General features: G+C 41.6%; 1 protein-coding gene across 1 annotated transcript in view; it reads right to left on the bottom strand.

Annotated features, from left to right (window-relative positions):
• Window positions 1-21,649, bottom strand: part of ANXA2 (annexin A2) — a 51,227-nt gene that overhangs the window by 7,981 nt on the left and 21,597 nt on the right. Inside the window, exons 4-10 of the mRNA XM_073303640.1 lie at window positions 14,911-15,005; window positions 11,278-11,391; window positions 4,230-4,320; window positions 2,471-2,550; window positions 2,016-2,075; window positions 1,197-1,290; window positions 340-435 (exon numbers count right to left, since the gene is read on the bottom strand). Of these exons, the coding sequence (XP_073159741.1) occupies window positions 340-435; window positions 1,197-1,290; window positions 2,016-2,075; window positions 2,471-2,550; window positions 4,230-4,320; window positions 11,278-11,391; window positions 14,911-15,005 (630 nt within the window). The remainder of the gene's footprint in view (window positions 1-339; window positions 436-1,196; window positions 1,291-2,015; window positions 2,076-2,470; window positions 2,551-4,229; window positions 4,321-11,277; window positions 11,392-14,910; window positions 15,006-21,649) is intronic.

Below are 21,649 nucleotides of genomic sequence, written 5' to 3'. Positions count from 1 at the left end.
GTCTCCAAAACCCACGGACTGGCTTCACCCCCATACCGCCCTGCCCCCCCCTTCCAGCCACCCACCCTCTCCAGTCTTTTTCAACCCTCCAGGTTTCCAAAGAACAAACCCTAAGCAAATATTTAATGCATCAGATTGGAGCTGCAATACCCCCTTTTTTACAAAGAGCCGAAGGAACAATTCAGTCTCCACTGAAGATTATAAACTGGAGATGAACTAACAGCAGATCATCCACTTTAAACAACTGGGCTCTGCCTCATCTCAGCAAGTAGATTGCAAGAGCACTGGAAATGTTTCACTGAAAGCCATTCCTAATAACCTTAACGATGGTTTACCTACCAAGATTAAGGAAGGCAACTTCCAGGTCTCCCTTGAGCTCCTTCTTGATGTTCTCCAACATATCACAAGGGCTGTAGCTCTTGTACCTCTCGAACACTATAATAAGGAAGAAAACAATTAAAAAGAACAGATGTGTACCTGAGTTGTACAGACAAATTCAGGGGGTCAGAAAGACTGTGTGCACAAAAAACTGCACAGTGCAACTAGAGTGGGGCCAGGGGACATTAAGACGTTTGACCACCAATATCTAGATACTATGCTACCTCATTTTCATATCCGTGAATGAATGTCTATATTTCAGGAAGTTCTTAATTAATCAATGATTTGGGAAAATGTTACTATATATTAGCTTGGTTTTCTCACTAGGATATATGAAAAATCACTGTGACAGACCGTCCATCAGATAGATATTGATCCAATCTGCATCTACTTCGCACTGTGGAATTTAGGCTCTCAAAAATAAAAGAACCTCTCAAAGGAGTTTCCTGGGTGGTGATTATGTAAACACCAGAGGCCACTCCTGGGATCCACTGACATAAGCTTTACATGTGTGATGTTTACATACGGCAATTGTATGCCTAAATGTAGGCCTTTGCAGGAGTGAATTTAGAGACCAATTTTGAAAGTGTAGCTTTTAAGATCTGCTGCTGGGTGTGTATGCATGTTCAAACAGGGAGATGTATTTACTCTAGAGATACAAATGTATTTCTTTTCAAATAGTCATGGCTCAGCACATAAACTTTTCACAAACATCGTCCTGTTTCCTGGGTTCTTGCGCTTGATTTAATCATTATTGCAGCCAAGCAATGACCATCTCCTTCTAACTCCTATGGAATTTTTTTTTCTTAGAACAGTACCTTTCTGGAGGTGGGGAATGCTCCTTTCAGTCATAATATTGATCCACTTAGCAACATCAATTCCCTTCCTCTTCTCACCAGCATCACAGAGGTCCTGTGGTTAGAATGTAAAGTGTTATTTTAGCCAGGGGTAAAATGAAAGAGCCACTGCAAAGCTATAGGATACCTCAGAAAACAAGTCCTACTAGAACCATATCAGAGGGGAATGTAAAGTGTAGACACATACTTAACCTAACCACTAAGGGGGATGCATACAGAAGGAATGGACTTACAGACCTGATGCTCAACTCACACAGGTTTTACATTACGATAATTCCATTCACATCAGTGAAGTTACTCTTGACGTCTCAGAGAACAAACAGGTCCTGGGTTTAATGGTGACAGGTGAACGGGACATTTACACAAAACTGTCAATAAATGTAATTCATTAAAAGAAAGATTTCTCCAGACTCTCTCTTGGAATCATCTGGGCATCATCATTTTTGAATCTCAGCAGAGGACCACTGCCCTATTATGAAACTCTACTAGGAAGTCTCTTTTTTTGTCCAGGTGTCCATGGAAGCAGTAAGACAGCTGTGTATGGGTGTCGGTGGGAAAGGGAGCCCCAACATGGAAATGGCTGAGCTCTCACGATCATAAGTGGCACACACTGAAATCAATATTATGTCCATAACATGCTAGGGAATAGGAACATGCACACTCTCTTTATGTGAAAAAGTAAGCAACATTTTGATATGGTCTATTCAGAGTTTTCCAAGATTTATTTTAAGACATAGTACACTTTGGGGAGTTAACTTACCACTGATCACCAGCACTTACCCTCGCATCTATGTCAATCAGCTCATAATCAATCACACAAGTGTCCTCAAACCTTTTACCCTTCAAACAAGAACAAACATTTAGCAGATGTATCCAAATTGAAATAGTGTAAGCTGCTATCTACATTTTTTTCTCTTAGTTCATGTTAGCCAACATTTGACAAATTAGCATTACAACACGTTCCATCTCCATTACAAAGGTCTGTTATGTTAGTTACTTTCTCGTCAAATTGCATTGTCATTCAGCATCTGCATCATGTTCTTTCAAATTGTCAGCTATGCAGTGACGATGCACATGAATCCAAATTTGCTATCAGTCAGATGGATGGATGCATTTCTGCTACAACTAGTCACAATCAATGTACGTGGCCTTCCACAGCTGGCAAGTGGACTGAGAAACATGACAGAATAAGGAAAACTAGACAGAGAAAAACGTATACCGCCTCAGAATCTTACCCTTGCCAGGCAAACCAGCAGCTTGCGGAAGTCACCAGAGGTGTCAGACACAATGTCCTTTTCCAGTTCTGTCTTGTACACTAGAATACAGCAAATACTTTTCTATTTACTGCTGACCCAGTCAACTGGAGGGATGATAGCTGCAAGTTACTTTAGATACTGTATTGGGAAGTCATATACGAACAACTGGCAAGTCTATTGAAACACAGCAACCCCAGTTTGTACCAAGGGTGGCACTGGTAGGATCCCTAGTGTAGGCAAGGCTCTGCCATCCAGGCTTGTTTTGCCAGCACTTATTATTTAAACACAACCACACCACACCTAGGCTCTTGAGTGAGTGTTTTATTACAGCAGATTCAGATCACCAATCATCGATTTTTTAGACTGCTTGCAGCTAAGAGACAATTTTGTGCAAAATAACCAGTTTAAATATATATGCTTAAATAAAGGAGTGCTGTCTGTGTTTCTGGCCTGGCACTAAAGCATTTTATTTCTTATTATGGTAGCAATTTTCTTCATTGCTACAAGGCTGCTACTTTCCCTCTGAAATTCTATAGGCATCTATCCCTGGATCCTTCCATTTGACCATCTACATGGTTTCATCCAATTCATCACTATAATATTATTTTCATCTTATGCCATTAACACACAGCGGTCTTTGTTAATACTTTATTGATTCAGCCACTGCTACTTTATAGAATTGTTTGCAGCTATCAAAGAACAAATATATGACAATTTTCTCCAATTAACGCCAAAGAAAACACTTCTTGCTACCCATGAAAACGCTGGACACCTTTGTTACTGTTTGTGATGAATGCAACTTGAAACATGAAAGGGTCATAAGAAATCTTAAGCAATACTGTTTGATACTGAACTCACATTCAAATCACTTAAATCCAGTTACCATCAACTGAGAAATGCAGCTAGGAATGGATAATATCCTTAAGCAAAGTTTGCACGGGGTGGGGGGAGAGAGAATCCATGCTTTTATCAAGTCTTATCCAGATTTCTTTGTATGCCTTTTTTTGGCAGCTCTATCAATTAAGATAATAAAAAGGCTTCTTTAATAGATTCCAAATTCAGCTGCTCCACATGGACAGAATCTATGAGTAGGATTTTGCTCTCACTTACTCTGACTCTGTCTTCCTTACAATAAAAGTAGAAAATGGACTATTGTGGCTGTTTTCACAAAAGAGAAATGACTGGTGGATACTAGTTTACTACAAGGCCTGCAGTTGATTCCAAGGCACCAAACCTTGAGACCCAAATTTCTTCCTCCATGGAAAATGCTTCTGGGACTCAAGTTAATTTCAAGGCAAAAGGGTTAAGTGAAAACAACCTTTGGAAGGCATAATTCCAGCTAGCCACGATGGCACCTTAATTTGTGCATATTTGGTTATTAGAAAGGGAAGGCAGTGGGTGAAATCCTGAGCTCCACTGACATCAACGGCACCAGTATTTCACCCTAGAACTCCTCCAGTATCCAAACAGTATGTATGGGTCCATAAATCATAAGGTGTTAGATACAGTATTTATAGTAGGCAGTTTGTCTAGGTCACGTTCAATTACACTGAAAACTTCATCAGTTATGCCAACATAAATACCTTTGCCTGTTGTATTTGACCAAAACACTAGGGATAATGAGAATCCCTAGGAAAGCCAATGGTTAAAAGTTTTCCAAACTTTCCCGTCACTCATACAAAAGGAGAAAACAGAAGGGCCTAAGTTCACTGTGTTGAAAACACGAACACATACTTACTTTCCTTGTAGACTTTGTTAATTTCACAAAGCTCCTGGTTTGTCCTGGAGCAGATGATCTCAATGAGAGTGTCTTCAACAGTCCCTAAACCCTGAAACACAGGTAAGGTTTTCATTTGACACTAAAAATGAGCAGACTGCTAGAATGGTTCTGAAACGTTTGGTACACACTTTGGTAGTACTCCTTTCTCCCACTCAATCTTTGAGAACATTCCCATCCCCAGGCAGATGTAAAAATTGTAGCTGCTGGTATTTTTGCCCGTGGTATTGACCCTACTGCTGATGGCTCAGCCTCTTTCTTCTCATTAACTAGTTTGCTACTAGGTTAGTGGCACAGCACTGAACACAGTGTGAAAATGACTTCTACTCAATATTTCGGTTGGGACCCATCCAACCACCCCCTGCTCCCTGTCCCCTGACTGCTGCCCTGAGATCCCCTCACTCCCTGCCCCCTTACCATGCCGGAGCCAGCCATGCCGCCATGCTGCCTGGCAAGAGCAGTGGGCCAGAGCGCTGGTGGCACGGCGCGCTCAGGCTGTAGGGGACAGCCGGGGCCTAGCAGAACAGTCCCGTGGGCCGTAGTTTGCCCATCTCTGGTCTAGCAACCAGTGTACAGAAGGCTAGGGTTCCAGGATGCTATTCCAGCTCTGCCAATGACTGGCTGTTCAACCTTGGGGAAAAGTGCCTTAGCTTCTTTTTTCCTCAGCTTGCCTATCTGTAAAATGGGGCTAATAATACTAGTTATCAACCTCCTAGGGCTGTCATGAAGCTAATTCATACTTTTTTAAAAGGCTTTTAAAAAGCCATGGATGAGAGGTGTTTAAGTGCCAAATATTATTCTAATAACCTTGAGATACAGTTAATAATATCAGTGATAAACCACAAGCCAGGAGTATTTCAACACCGATTTGACTGTCTCATTGAGTTTCTAGATGAGGTTAAGGTGTTGCTAGCACTATATATTTTTTTTCAACCTGTTAGTTTAGTGCACTGGATCAAAACCTGACCCCTTTGTATTAGGGGCTGAACTGGTCTCTCTCGTGCACACAAGACAACCCCCGACAGTCAGGTAGCAAAGCTACTATAAATATAAGACTTGGGGTGATATGTACTCGGAGGGCGGCACCTTCCATGCCACTGATCCAGCAAAGCGTTTAAGTGCATTCTTGACTTCAGGCATGTGAATACTCCCCATTTAATTTTCCATTTAAAAAGAAAGACAGACACTATTTTTATTTGATTTATTCTTTCACTGTTAAAGGCATTTGTATCAGAAACCAACAGGTCCTACTGAAAACAACAGTATCTCTTATTTCATGCCCCTGATCTAGCAAAGCACTTAAGTACATGCTTAACTTGAAGTTAATGGAACTACCCACATGCTTAAAGTTAAGCTCATGCTTAAGAGCTTTGCTGAATCAGCAGACCTAAAGTAAGGAACACTATAATTTTCAAGAGGAATTGTTGGTTTCTGGTGAAAATACCTTTTAACAGTGAGATAATAAGCCACATAAAAAGTCTCACCTCTACTTAGCTTTGTTTAAATCAAAAATTGAGACTAGTATTTTGTACCCACGGAGAATGTTATGCCTCCTGTATATTCTTTAGCTATTTTACAAGAGCAGAAATCAATACTGTAGCCCAAAACATACAGGGAGTTGGCAGTATTATTACCCATGTTAATACTAAGGAATAAAAGTGTCTTTAGCATGCTAGACTAAATATTCAGATTAATACATACATTTTGAACAAGCTGGATGTGTTGAAAGGACATGATAAAATATGTATTTCAAAGCCTGCTTTTGTGATCAAAGTCAAGATGTAATAATCAGGTTTCTATATTACTTGCCTTTCTTTAGAGCTATAGTAAAAACAAAATGTAGCAGCGCTACTTTGAACTATGTTGAATTACAACTGTTTAAAATAGAAATCAATGATTGGTGTTAATATAATAAGAAAATTACTAACCCATATGAAAAGGTGTCAGCTGATAATTAAACTCTATGGGAGTTCAGATGCTCCAAAACAGTGTAGTTCAATCAATATGCTCTTACCCTCAGGCTACTGGTCAATTGTTTATTTCAAAATTTTTATTATCAAAAAGAGAGCCAGAGCTATTTTATGAGCCCATTTCTTTTGCTGGCAGAGTTTTTCAATGCCTCATTAAATCTCAGGTATTTGTTATGCCAAAAACCCCACCTCCAAAATTCCTGACTTTATCAAGGAAAAGCATGTCATCAGCAAGATTGAAGTTATGTAGGTTACTTTTCTTATATAGGGTAGGAACAATACTCAATTCTGCTTTATGATAAAAGTAAAATGGTGGAAAATGCCTTCCACAAAATGTCCATACAGCTTTTCTGTATTAAAATGTCACCTTAGGGCCTGATCCTGAAAACTTACTACCAGGAAGAATGCTACAAAATGAAACCTAAAGGCCTGATCTGGCAAATACTACCGGAGGACTTCAGTGTGACTACCCAAGACAGCTTTTTAAATCTATCCATGATGCCTATAAATTGGGAAACTGTTGCAGCATCCCCCACAAGCTAGGTCCAACAACAAAAATAGATTAAAACCAAAAAAAGCCCAATCAAGCTTTTTTCCAAGCACATCCTATGGAGGAGTCATTCAAGTTGTGTGCTTAAGCCAATCATCATCATAGATGGTCAGAGTCAGTTACTGGACAGAAGGCTTCCTATTATGCCTACCATTTTGGGGCTGTTTGTCCGTGTAGGACTTGACATATTTTTGCCAGGTCATCTGGTAGTACTGGGCACAGTCTCCAGAACATAAGAATGGCCATAACTGGATCAGACCAATGGTCCATTTAGCTCAGTATCCTGTCACTGACTGTCAACTCTCTCCATTGTGAAAATTAACAATTTATTTCTACTCTTAATTTCTTATCTTTTAACCAGTTTCTGATCAGTAAAAGGACCTTCCCAGTTATCCCATGACTACTTAGTTTCCTGAAGAGCCACTGGTGGGGGCTGCAGAAAGCGGCAGTCAGCACATCCCTCGGCCCACGCCACTTCCTGCAGCCCCGATTGGCCTGGAACAGCAAACCATGGCCAGTGGGAGCTGCAATCGGCCGAACCTGCGGACGCTGCAGGTAAACAAACCATCCTGGCCCATCAAAGGATTTCCCTGATGGGCCGTGTGCCAAAGATTGCCAATTCCTGATCTAGCCTAAGCCACACAGAAGAGTCAAAGGTCATCTGTCTACAGGTCAAAACATTATTTTATATCTAAAAAATGGAGTAAATTATGAAGAAACCCACCATTCTGTAAGTGCTTCTTTAATAATAGTAGGAAGAAAGAAAAAAAAAGAAGAAGAATCTAATAGCAAACAATTTACAAAAAGGCTCACACATAATAGAAACAGGAAAATCCCCTCATTAGGTTTGTTCTAATAAATGTCTGGGGAAGGAGTAGAGATTAATAACAAAATACTTCTTATATTTTTGTTTTGCTTTCAGATATACTGGGGGGGAGGGGGAGGAGGCATGCAATGGAATTGTAATGAATACAATACTGTAGTTACCACAAACTAATTCTCAGCAGTAATCTTTTTCTGGAATAAAACAAGCTGTATATATATGAACAGGATTTTTCCCCCCTGTTTCAAACTCTCAAGATCTCTAGAAAAAGTACCCTTAATTCTGAAACTCCAGGAGACTTTGTGATGCAAATCTTTAGCCAGTTTAACAAATCATCTTAATTTTTGCTTGCATCCTATTTACGGGTAAAAACAAAAAAAAAAACAAAAAAACACAACACCCCAAAACCTGCATGTGCCAGCACAAATAAGTAAGTTTGAGGCCTCTCTGCCTGATCTGTGCATGTACATGGGCAAACGTGGATTTCATCCATACAAAAAGAGTTGCACTTGCATTTTTAAGGTTAATTTAAAGCCAGAATTGAACATTTGGCCCTGTGCATGGTAATTTGTTGATGCTCCTTGTTTACAAGATAGTGATATATACGAGTCTAAACATATCAAAAGGAGTTTATTAGACCAAGACTGCTTATAACTCTCTTAATGTATCGGAGCATATCTGACCCCAATGCATACAAAATGTAAACAAAAATTTCCGTGCCAAACCAGTGCCTCTTTATACATTAAGTATTCTCAAAGTAGGATCAGATCAAGCTTTCCACACTGGTTTTAGCATCCTACTTGTTTTGTTTTGGGGTTTTTTGGCTATAGAAAAGCAGAAGTCACTAAAAAAAAACCTCACATTTGCTACTGGCTTGGTGAAATCTAATTATAGAACACACCAGCAGTTTGGGTCATCTGCCCTGAGATAGGCACTCACGGTCATGAGCCACTCCAGACAGCATGACACTTGCATCTGTTCCAGAGAACGAGGCAAAAAAGCACATCAAAAATGTGCAAAGTGTAAAAATTTTGTATGTTCTGTACATGTCACCTATTTGTTCAAAGTATTCGGCCATTAATGCCTCTTTAATGTGTTTTCAGTTTTTATATTGTTGCTGTTGCGATCTATTTTTAATATCTAAACATGGAGTCAGTTAGACTGACACCTGTACAGTATGTGGCTTATTCTAGAACGTGTTTGATCAAGGGGACAGTTAGTCACTCCACCACAAGAACTCTACAGTGTGCTGCTGAATCTAGGAGAGTTTTAACTTGTTCATCGTTCACTGGTTACAACCATGTCTGTTTTAATTGCATCCCATGTGTTTTTCCCCCAATTTTGACATACTAGGAGTCTCCAAGACCCCAATGCAGAAATAGCTGAGTGATTTTTGGTCCAATATGAGGATTAATACCAAAAATTGCTCTCACCCTCTCTTCTTTTGCAGTAATTTCTCTCTGTGCTAGTCATTATGGGGGATTTTATGTATTTGACTTCCCCATAAATATTTTTCAATGAACATGATAATGATTTTTTACAAATAATTTTTTTGTAGGGATTTCTTCTTTTCTCATCTAAGATTCTCCTTGGATGTAGCTTATTAAGCAAGCTTCAAACAAAAGAAACTAATGAGTCAAGCCAAACTAAAGTCCAATCATGAACGGGCAGCATTTAACAACCAATCGCTGAAAACTCTAACAGCAGACTCAGGATGTCAGGCTTCGGATCAGTGGAAGAGGCGGACATATGAGCTTATGAAGAGGACACAAGTACTCGGTCACCAAGTGAAAGTATAACAACTACACAATGCCAGAGGCAGTGGTTCTAGTGAGACCTTTGCAGCCTGGTCTTCTGACTACAAATACAGTACGGGGACAGTGACTATCCATAATTACAGACATATTAAAGACAGAATGAAAAACAAGCGTCATGATGAGGAATAAAATACAGACCGTATCTGTTTCAACCAGCAGAGGGCAGCATTTGATTGTCCAAAAGAACCAACTTTTTGACTACAATTTATTAAATGGTTTTGTTATTACCTGTACCTGAAATTTTTCTCTGAGCTAGGATGTCTGTTAACTAGTTCAGTCTGTTGCTGCCAACTTTAATTTTAAAAAAGTATTTGTGTGAACAATTTATATTAGTGAAAAACAATTTTAAAAACCCAAAAATTTACCTAACCAAGAATATCAAAAATTTAAGTGAGAAGGTAGGTGAGGTAATATCTTTTGCTGGAACAACTTCTGCTGGTGAGAGAGACAAGCTTTGAAGCCACACAAAGCTCTTCTTCAGGTCTAGGAAAGGAACTCCCAGCAAGGTAAGGGGCCACGCTACCTTGAATGGTCCCTTACAATAGATTCTAACTACTTATGCCTAACAAAAATGATTAGGGGGCTGGAGCACATGACTTATGAGGAGAGGCTGAGGGAACTGGGATTATTTAGTCTGCAGAAGAGAAGAATGCGGCGGGATTTGATCGCTGCTTTCAACTACCTGAAAGGGGGTTCCAAAGAGGATGGATCTAGACTGTTCTCAGTGATACCAGATGATAGAACAAGGAGTAATGGTCTCAAGTTGCAGTGGGGGAGGTTTAGGTTGGATATTAGGAAAAACTTTTTCACTAGGAGGGTGGTGAAGCACTGGAATGGGTTACCTAGGGAGGTGGTGGAATCTCCTTCTTTAGAGGTTTTTAAGGTCAGGCTTGACAGAGCCCTGGCTGGGATGATTTAGTTGGGGATTGGTCCCGCTTTGAGCAAGGGGTTGGACTAGATGACCTCCTGAGGTCCCTTCCAACCCTGATATTCTATGAATCTGCACCACCTTGCATTTTGCTGTGATGCTAGGAGTTCCTTTCCCAGACCTGAAGAAGAGCTCTGTGTAGCTCAAAAGCTTGTCTCTTTCACCAACAGAAATTGTCCAATAAAAGACATTATCTCACTCACCTTGTCTCTCTAATATCCTCGGTACAACTACATTGCATACAAAAATTTAAGTGACATTTAGAAATATGAAAGCCAAAACATGAGTTTTCTTGTAGGATTTTAAAAGCAAATCCTGGCACTGGTAGGTGTTCACAGTTTTTTTGCATGTGCACAAAGTTCGAGTCAGTTTTCAAAGCCATCCTTTCAGAGGCTCCTGGGGAAATTGGACTTAAGCACCTCCTTGTGTTCAGATTTTATGGAGGGAAAGGACTAGATATGAGACACCCTCTCACAATCAGTGATGTGACCCCGTAATTGGAAATGATTTATGTTCTATCACAGGAGTTTTTGGCTCTAGCTAACAACTTCTCTATTTTGTTTTAATATTGAAAACACTTTTTTTTAAAAAGTATGCAGAAATGCAATCAGGAAAGTAGTTTGCTTTCCAAATGCTCTTGTACAGGTGCCTATTCAAAGCAGCCGATCAGTTATGTCCTTAGCTTCATGTTCATTCTTCAAAAGTTATTTTTAAAAAGTAAGTGACAAACATTTAAATGAAAAATCTCACCTGGCCCAAGAATTTAACTAGTGGATACTGATTTTGGGTGCCTTATGTTGGACATCTGAAAACTGTAGCACTTAAAAATACGTGGCCATTTTTTAAAATCATGGCCTTAGGTAGCAATTCTAAAGGATGACAGACTTACTTGGAGCAACTTCAGTTTCAATTCTCATTTACCTTCATGGCACCTTTCAGTTCAGAAGCATCATACTGAGCCGGTGTCTTCAACAGGCCCAAAATCACTGCCTCCAGGTGACCTGAGAGAGCTGACTTCAGTGCTGCAGAAAGTTCCTTTAAAAAAATAAAAGGAGAAAATGATTAAAGCTCATTTTTGACCTCCAGACAATTCTGCCTTCAGTGGTTGTGAATCTCCAAGATTGTTACTGCTTTTCCTGGAGAGTGGATAAGGAAATGGAAGACAGGGTCTTTCAGTGAAATCTAGAGAGGAAAAATGAGGCAAGCAGAGTTTCCTTCACCCCTTTAAAAGAAAAGTATCACCAATCTGCACCAACCCTCACTGTCACTCACTGCTAGAGAGAATAATAAAGAGAGGCAGATGTGTCCATTTCCTAGGATGTGGTCAATTCAGGGAGCTACAGTTTAGCTAATCCATTCCAGATGAGCATGATCGATTCCAATTAACTTTGTGTGAAGTCTAATCTTTGCACTTCAGTGTAAAGGTTAAAAAGCATATAAACCAATGCAATGGGATTAGGGAAAACAAACAAACAAACAAAAACAAACACACACACAGTTTAATTCAAATGAGTTGGGGACTGTTAATTTCTTTCCTCTTCCCTCAGCTTTTCAACTTTGGGCTTGTCTACAGGGCACTGGCAAAGTGCACTAGAAGGGTGTGATTTGCAGAATGCTCTAATTACCCATGTAGACACTGCTGGTGCACTCTAAAAGGCACCTAGTTTGTGTTGACGGGAATCCAGTTCCAAACAGGATTATACTGACACAAATGAGCATCTATTAGAGCACACCAGCAGGTGTTAACACAGGGCAGCTAGAAAACACCCCTCCAGTTTGCTTTGCTGCACCATGTACACATGCCCTTCATTTCCTTTAAACAAATTTCTGCTTCAGTGGTGGAAGCAACAAACCAGGCACGAAGTCAGGGTAACACTAACACATGAAGTGCACCTCAACACTCCTATGGGGACAAGAGTTAAATGCATTAACGTTTCATTTTGTAGCTCTTCTCTCAAAGAGTGTGCATCTAAACATCTTCCAGCCATTTTACCGCAGGGCTTCAAACCAGTGAGCCAAGTGCAATGATACCATAAACCTGCACATGCCGTCATCACCAGAATAAGTGGTTGCAAGTACCATGGCTAGGTATATGAAGTGCTGAGGACTAATTCTATCATAAGTGAAACTCCCTAACCGGATGTAGAGAGAAGTATCAATAATGTTCTACGCTGCTTATAGTAAGTGATCTCTTGGCTCAGGGAGCTTCATTCAATGCTACTGGCATTTCCTGACCAGTTGGGCTCAGGAAAACAGAGCTTTTAGCTGATCATGAGAATGGTGTGAAGCCAGAAAGTCTCTTTTCCAGCAAAAACTATGTTATGCACACTGTAGGTGCCAGTTTAAGTGAGTTTACAGAGTCTGAGAGGTCTCCAGCTAGCTGTTCGTCACAGATACTTTAGGAGAACAGGACAAGTGTTCATTCACTTGAGCCAAAGGTAGATTAGTACAGCCCTGGTTTGGGATAAAATGCTAATGGAAGGGCTGGAAATTACTCTGTCTACATCCTTATTTCTAACTGCAGCGATGAAATTGTAGGGAGACAGTAGTAAGATCTGCTAGCAGCAGCATAATTTCCACATATCAAGCAGGGGATCCTTCCTGCCATTCTGTGCCACCGCTAGAAGTGAACCCAAAGGGAAACAGAAGGAAGCAAACACTTGCCAAGCTGCTCATTATTAAATCTCACACTTACAACCAGAAAAATGTTCCAAATTAAAATTAGAACATGGCAGCACAATCCCAAACGACTGTTGGCGAACGGATTCCCTATAGGGTTACAATGAGCAGAGCTCTGTGCAAGGACATACACAGGCAAGGTCCTAGGCAGCCTTGGATAACTCCTATAACACATCTGGAAAGGGAAGATTTAGCAGCTCCTGGGGGAGGGATGCTGGGTCCCAAGAGAAAGAGGGTCCAAACAGTGTTTGATTTTTCATGAATGGGAAGGGAGGCGGGATCATGAGACACACCCTTTAAAACAGAGATCCATACTATTAACAGAAGTTTGAGGACCTCTGCTGTAAGCCACAGGACACAGCAATTCCACCTTAGGAGGAACTCTAATTTAGCAATATAAGATGTCTCCAAGGAAATCTACAAGAGACTATCCCTAGAGAGCCCTGGGCAGGTGGAGCCCTGAATCATCAGACAGGATGCATCGATTCATGGGCTGTTTCCTGCTCTCTTAACACTGACTCATTTGTTTTCACAGTTGCATTGGAAGGTCTGTTCTCTTAGTTTCCATGGTTTCCACAGGCCACTCTACCTTTGGCACCAATACAATCCCATCTCTTAACTGGTATCTTTAGCATATTTGTGGGCTGGGAAAGGGAGGGAAATGAGTGAAGGGAATCAACATCTGGATAAAAATTCTGAAGATCGTCATCATGATCTCAGAACTTTGGCATATTTTTAATCAGAGCTTCAAGTCTTACTATTGAGGGTCCAGCTTATAACCACAGCTATCCTGACGCCCTTGCACAAGATGGGGGTTACACTCAGCTCTGTGTGCGCGTGCACGCCCAACTTGCATACACTCAGTAGAGTCTGCAGGTACCTAAATCAGGAATGCACAAAAGTTTGTGAATTTCAAAAACATAGCTCTGGATTTGTACTTGGTTTCAGCTGAGATTTCAGGGCTTCTATTTGGTGTCTGACAAATCTGAAAGAGATGCAGCTGTCAGAACCCAATGGGAATCTATGCATGTTTTTCCTTCTTTTATGTGGGCATAAAACTTCAATTAGAGGAATATTTTAAAACTTGTTCAAGAGAACATCTCTCGGCTCCCTGCTAGAAGGCTCATTTTACAGACAGCTATGCATATTTTATATAGTCTCCTTTTCATCATCAACAGCTTGGTACACTGGATAGTCTTGTCAGGATAACATCTGGTGATAATTTAGCCGGTGAGCTGACTTTGTTCAGTACCTGCATGATTCACTGTATAACTGATTGCAGTAGTTATTTGGACGGACTGTGTGAATGAAAGCTGGAAGAGTTTCCTTCCGCTAAGTTACCTGAACATGCATATCTTCCCTCAGTTCCGCTCCTTTTACTGGGTCCCAGACGTCAGGCATCACTTGAACAAAAAGGATTTTCACATGCTCAAGCACGCACACTGCTACACACACAATGGACATAGGAGAACATGCCTGGCTGGTGCTAAAACACTGGGCTTGATTTTTAGAAGTGTGAAGAACCCCTTCTCCAGGGGATTTCAGTTACAGATGTGTGTGCTTCGCAACCCTAGAAATCTGGCAGGAGAGGCACAGCTTTAGATTCCAATGGTGTCATAACCTGCCCGCAATAAGGTGGGCTTTAGAGAGATGGTAGCATATCCCCATCAGCAGCATTCCTGGTACTTTGGAATACCTACAGGAGTAATGCATCAACAGTCACCAGCTATTTCTTAAACTATCTTGAGCCAAGCTCAGCCACAGTAAAAGCAAGTGGACCTCCCAGTGAAATCAATTATAGTATGATCACTTCAAACCTAACCACGAATGTGACGGATAATACCAATCATAAACCAGTCTTGATGCTCTCGGTACCTTTTTAGTTCTCCTCTGATAGGCAAAGGCGATATCCTGCCTCTGTTCATTGCTGCGGTTTGTCAAAATGTTGATGATGGTGAGTTCGTCCACACCTACAAAGATAGAACGCAAAGGATTATTGAGAAATCTCCTCTTGCACTGGTCTCTTACTTATTAAAACAGTATCATTTGCTAGAAGTGCACTGTATGCAACACCCACAATGGGCTTCATTACTATCAACAATGTCCTGCCCTCATAGTAAGTGCAGCCAAACACCAGTTTTCAAAACAAGTGCACATAAAACATGTGCAAATCTATTTGTCCACAGACAGAGAAACATAGGTGCACTCAGGCATGCAACTGTTTGAAAAACTGGTCCTGGAACACGGAGATGATGTGCTACTTCTATCTCCTGCTTGGTTGAAAGTGTGTCACTCAGTCTCCTGCTAGGAAAGTCATGTGAAAGTATTTCCTGTAAAAGTGATGTGAAATGCAATTAATTACAGCCTGCTCATGTGGTTTCAATTGCGCAATTTCAATTAGGCTTCTTAATAAAGCAGTTATTTTTCCAATTCACCACAAATATTCCAAACACAGTGATCAGAAGAAAGGCCACTACCTTCCCTTTTTTTCCCCAGCAGCCCAGAGGTTCAAAAGGCTATGGCCCCTGTATGTCTACACTGCAATGTAAGCCCAGGGTCAAACTCAGACTCAAGCCTAACTCCCCTTCCATCTAAACACAAATTACACTAATCCAGGTCTTGGATCCAGGGTCCCAGGACCCTATGGGGTGGAGGGTCTGAGCCCAAGTCAAGCTGGGACCCAGACTGCAAGCACTATTGCTCTGCATCGTAGGTGGGGAGGGCTGCAGAGCGCTAGCTCAAGACCACCCTGAAAAGTCTACACCTCAGTTAAATAGCACCACAGCCCGAGCGCAGCGAGCATGAGTCAACTGATACAGGCCAGACATGGGTATCTAACTGCAGTGTAGATATACCTTACAAGTCCACCAAAAGTATCCCACAATCCCATGGGCTGACTTTCTTTTGTCCTCTGGACAGTCAAGTTTTCCCACACTGCACCACAAAGAGCAAGAGAAGCCACATTTTGGGAAGGCACTAGGAAGTCTGGGATGTGGATGGCTGGACTCAGGCCCGCTTCATGCGGAGTAGATGCTGGAGCCCCAAGTTGGGACGCAAGATTCAACAATTCTTAACCTGGGGTTACAAATGAGCGTAAACACTCAAGCCCTAGGTTAACAAACCACAGGTCTGCTCAGCTCTACTAGCCTGGGGCTTACATTGCAGTGTAGATTTGGATACTAATATCTAAATTGTATTCTTAAATTTATTCCCCTAAATTTGGGTTATTGCTGATTATGTACTGTATGTATCATATGACTTTTAAAGACAAACTTTGTATTTGTGGATAATCTAGCACTATACCCAGATGAACAGACACTTTTCTCAACCTGTGTATTACATAATTTTAACATTAGCTTTAAAAAAATGTTTATACTTTTTGATACCTATTGGAAGGAGCTATACATACACATTGCTTCCTGAAACTGTCACTAGGAGATGCAGGCTGAGGTTTTGCCCTAGAAGATGCTTCGTTATCCAGTCTTTTTTTTAGCAGTTGAGCTACAAAACAGTGACGTTTTAGTAACATTTGAAATGAAGGTTTCCAGATCAGTGTGTACAATACAGAGGAGAATTTGGATTCATTAACAGCTATGCTGCACTTACAGGGCTGGATTCACTGCCTGCCAACAGAATCTACATTAGAGGCACCTGGCTTGACCAGCCAACACTCCGTGCTCTGCTAGTAGACCCACAGTGTTAAAATGGAGCCTGACCTTCCCAAAGGGCTCTCACTCCTCTGCCTTGCAAACAGGCTGTCTTACACATCCCAGTCCAAAGCCCAATGAAATGAATTGCCACAGTTCTCATTGACTTCAATGGGCTCCCCATAACATCTGAAAAAGGAGGAGGAGGAGGAAAGCTGTACTGCAGTTAACCCCGTTCACCAGGGGCTATGAAGTGTTCCTGCACCTAAAACATGCTTTTATGTTGCCAATCAATAGGATTTTAATAATTGATTATTAATATATTCGAATACACTAGATGCCTGGGTGCTTCCTGGCATTAACTCTTTGAATACTTCACTCAAACAGAAAAATCAATATTTACATTTCAGCCACTAAGCACTAACTTTGTCCCAACTAATTTTTTTGGTGGATCTCTTCATGTAAAGACGAAGGTCTCTGCGTGCGCAGTGACCCAACCTCTACAGGACAAAAGAAACAATTGTTTAAAAAACCATTAGCCACCAGTCATCGGGAATAAAAACGAAACAAAAAGTACTGGAGCTGCCAGGGAACAAGGGGTTAATGAGATCTGCGTGGACAAGAGGGTTGGTGCAGTCACACTTCTGATGCTGAGTGGATCTGAACTGGTCTGTGGAGGTTAGGTTAGTTCAAGGCATTCTGATCCAATATGGTAGGCGGTCAAATTTTCACAAAGCCTGGGGTAAAGATATATTGCTGTTTAAGTGAAACCTTGTTATCAATTCAGGATCTTGCATCTCTAAGTTAATTTTCACACTCCACCTCCCTTTAATAAGAATAGCTGGTTTATAGAGGAGAAATAATACCTATTTCAACCTGGATTCAATTGTATGAAGCAGACAATATTTACCAATCCACCCCCCAAATGTCCAACACCCATTTAATTCTGTCTAATACTACAATTCAGCTGCAAGTTAGCCCCTAGATAAACTGTCCATTTTTATCAGATGTACAATACTGATTAAGCATAGCTGTCTGGACCTGCCACTCAAAGAAAGACAGAAGCAGAATGTTAAAATTGTAGGAAATATCCAGATATCAAATTCTTCCAACCAGAAAACAGTAGCATAGTATATACATGACCAGACAGCCCAAAAGGGAAGTCAAAAAGGTGGTCAGTGTTGTGTTCCAACAACATGCTGAAGTTTTCATTTGATTGAGTTCCGGTGGCTGATTATTTGTTCCTAGTCATGGATGTAATGATGCCTTTTGCAGCTGTATTATCTCATTGAGAGGCTGGGGCTTAGAAAAGGCAAAAACTATATACAGAGAATCGAATTTTGAAACCCAAGTGTCTAAAACTGGGGCACAATTCTGCATTTAGACACTCATATCGGATCTGTGATATGTAAAATAGGTATTTATTGGGAGTTGTGTGTCAATTTGTGAGCCCATATTTAGAACCGGGTTGCTCTCACTTAGATGCCAGGTTTGAAAAATAGAACCAAAAAGTCTCTACTATGCTCAGTTTTCCAAAACAATATTATAAATAGCATCCTACATAATTGTGCATATTATGGTGCATGCAATGGTGTCTGGAATACAAACAGGAGACTACAGAACAGAACTGTAATTACATACAGAACACACCCACTCTGGAAAAATCTAGCTTGTAACAATCATTCTCTGAAAGTTCGCTCATAATTATTGACCCAGTAAATACCCACTGAGATGCAGCATCTGACACATGGGGAAAGCCAGAGAAAATAAAATTATACAAATGCTGCCGTCTACAAAAGACAATTAAGAGGAACTTCTACAAGCCAAAACTAACAGGGCACTTTCTTTACATTGGCTTTTCTCCTGCTTCCATTGTTTTACTTTTAAAAATTACACTGAAACAAACAACCCACAACATGTCTTGGGAATCCTGCATGTAAATAGTTTCCTCATAGCAGCGCTGTAGCTTACTAACACCACAATGTCCTTACCTGCCGGCGGAATGCAACTACCTTACCTTTCAGGATTCCTAAGGAGTCAGATTCTTGTGAAAAATGGGTAGCATGAGAGAGTTTCCAAACTTTACACACTACTCCATTCATTTCCAGTCTAGCTTGAAGAATGACAAAGATAAGGCCCATCATTGCTAAACTGTCATCTCTGACTACTGTTACCCCACCACCAACTCCCTAGGATCTCCACTCTGTGCCAGTGGGAGAAGGAAGGCTGCCTTTTCATTTCCAATTCCTGAAGTCATCAAGCTCAGTGAAGTGTCCACATTGGAGGTTCATGACGTGTCAACTCTCATTAGATTACAATTACAGTTGTCCCAATAAAAGATTATCTCTGTTCACAGTTCAGCCCAGATTCTATAAAGAAATCCACAAGCTGCATTCCTTACTCACATGTGGAGAAACTCTTGCTTCAATAGGGCTCAGAGAGCATGATGGTCCATGATTGCAGATCCCTTTGCAAGATCAGGGTCATAGACTGCTTCTACTTTTAAGTGCATATCCAGGGACAAAAAACCCTGGGAAGTTATCCCTTTGGGTTCAACTTCCAAGTGAGGTGGGGTACAGCACTCTCCCAGCAGCCTGCCATTAAGGTGAGGTTTAGCAACCTGCTCTGCATCAAGTTTAGTCACACTAACTTCTTGGTTTGATACATGTGGACAGTCTTGGGTAAAGCTCTTTTCAGCTCCTTAAGAGAGAGAACGTGCCCCCCCCACCCCACACACACACACACAAAAAGGCTTTTCACCTTTTGCTGCAGACCTAAACAATCAGTCTAGCTCAGAGCACTCAAGCTTCTTCTCTCGCTCTTTTTCCTGACTCCATTTTTTCCATCAGGGAAAGAACAAAGTCAGTAACTGATCCAAGGGATAAGATACCAGACTTGCTAAACCGGTGCAATCATTTTCAGATTCCATTATGAGCTAATAGCCTAGGCAGATAAAAATCAGCTCTCTTCCTCTTACTCAGAGAGGCTTTGTGTACATTGGGAAAAATGTGTTGCAGAAAAAAACGTGTTAACACATTTTAACTACCGTTATTGAAAACCTCTTGGCACGTTGTAGAGACAAATACGTACTAACTGAGTTACCCACAACTAGCCAACGTGTTTTTAAACATGACTGTTTCCTAACACAACTCACTGACCCAGTGTAGGAAAAGCACCCTCTCCCCCAACCTCTTCTAGGCCACGAGTCAGTCACAGGGTAGCTGGTCCCTATGGGCAGGTTAAGCCCAGCTCCCCAGAACCAGAACAGATGAGTCCCATCCAGCCAATTAAAGAGGGTGGGGCTACACCTGGGCCTATAAAGGGCTGCTAATAGGCAGCTGGTAGACTGCACCCTTAGCCCTGGTCTACACTAGGAGTTTAGGTTGAATTTAGCAGCATTAAATCGATGTAAACCTGCACCCGTCCACACGATGAAGCCCTTTTTTTCGACTTAAAGGGCTCTTAAAATCAATTTCCTTAATCCACCTCTGACAAGTGGATTAGCGCTTAAATCGGCCTTGCTGGGTCGAATTTGGGGTACTGTGGATGCAATTAGACGGTATTGGCCTCTGAGAGCTATCCCAGAGTGCTCTATTGTGACCGCTCTGGACAGCAGTCTCAACTCAGATGCACGGGCCAGATAGACAGGAAAAGGCCCGCAAACTTTTGAATTTCAATTTCCTGTTTGCATGGTCACCTGCAGCTTGCCACGCTGGCCAGAGCTCATCAGCAGAGGTGACCATGATGGAGTCCCAGAATCGCAAAAGAGCTCCAGCATGGACCGAACGGGAGGTACGGGATCTGATCGCTGTATGGGGAGAAGAATCCGTGCTATCAGAACTCCGTTCCAGTTTTCAAAATGCCAAAACATTTGACAAAATCTCCCAGGGCATGAAGGACAGAGGCCATAACAGGGACCCAAAGCAATGCCGCGTGAAACTTAAGGAGCTGAGGCAAGCCTACCAGAAAACCAGAGAGGCAAACGGCCGCTCCGGGTCAGAGCCCCAAACATGCCGCTTCTATGATGAGCTGCATGCCATTTTAGGGGGGGTTCAGCCACCACTACCCCAGCCGTGTTGTTTGACTCCTTCAATGGAGATGGAGGCAACACAGAAGCAGGTTTTGGGGACAAAGAAGAGGATGATGATGAAGTTGTAGATAGCTCACAGCAAGCAAGCGGAGAAACCGGTTTTCTCAACAGCCAGGAACTGTTTCTCACCCTGGACCTGGAGCCAGTACCCCCCAGACCCACCCAAGGCTGCCTCCCAGACCCGCCAGGCGGAGAAGGGACCTCTGGTGAGTATACCTTTTAAAATACTATACATGGTTTAAAAGCAAGCATGTTTAATGATTAATTTGCCCTGGCATTTGCGGCTCTCCTGGATGTACTCCCAAAGCCTTTGCAAAAGGTTTCTGGGAAGGGCAGCCTTATTCCATGCACCATGGTAGGACACTTTACCACACCCGGCCAGTAGCACGTACTCGGGAATCATTGTAGAACAAAGCATTGCAGTGTATGTTTGCTGGCATTCAAACAACATCCGTTCTTTATCTCTCTGGGTTATCCTCAGGAGAGTGATATCATTTATGGTCACCTGGTTGAAATAGGGTGCTTTTCTTAAGGGGACATGCAGAGGTGCCCGTTCCTGCTGGGCTGTTTGCCTGTGGCTGAACAGAAATGTTCGCCGGGGAAGGTGGGGGGTGGCGCTAGCCACGTGGTGGGGGGAGGCAAATGCAACCTTGGAACGAAAGCACATGTGCTGTGTATGTAATGTTAACAGCAAGGTTTACCGTGAAAGAGTGTAGCCATTGTTCTAGAAAATGTGTTTTTTTAAATACCACTGCCTCTTTTTTTTTTTTTCTCTCTTCACCAGCTGCATGTGTTTCAATGATCACAGGATCTTCCCCTTCCCAGAGGCTAGTGAAGATTAGAAGGCGAAAAAAACACACTCGTGATGAAATGTTCT

This window comes from Lepidochelys kempii, chromosome 10, assembly GCF_965140265.1.
Source record: "Lepidochelys kempii isolate rLepKem1 chromosome 10, rLepKem1.hap2, whole genome shotgun sequence".
In the NCBI taxonomy this organism is placed as follows: Eukaryota; Metazoa; Chordata; order Testudines; family Cheloniidae; genus Lepidochelys; species Lepidochelys kempii.
Note: the sequence above shows the minus strand (reverse complement) of the source record. Positions and strands in the feature narration are given on the sequence as shown.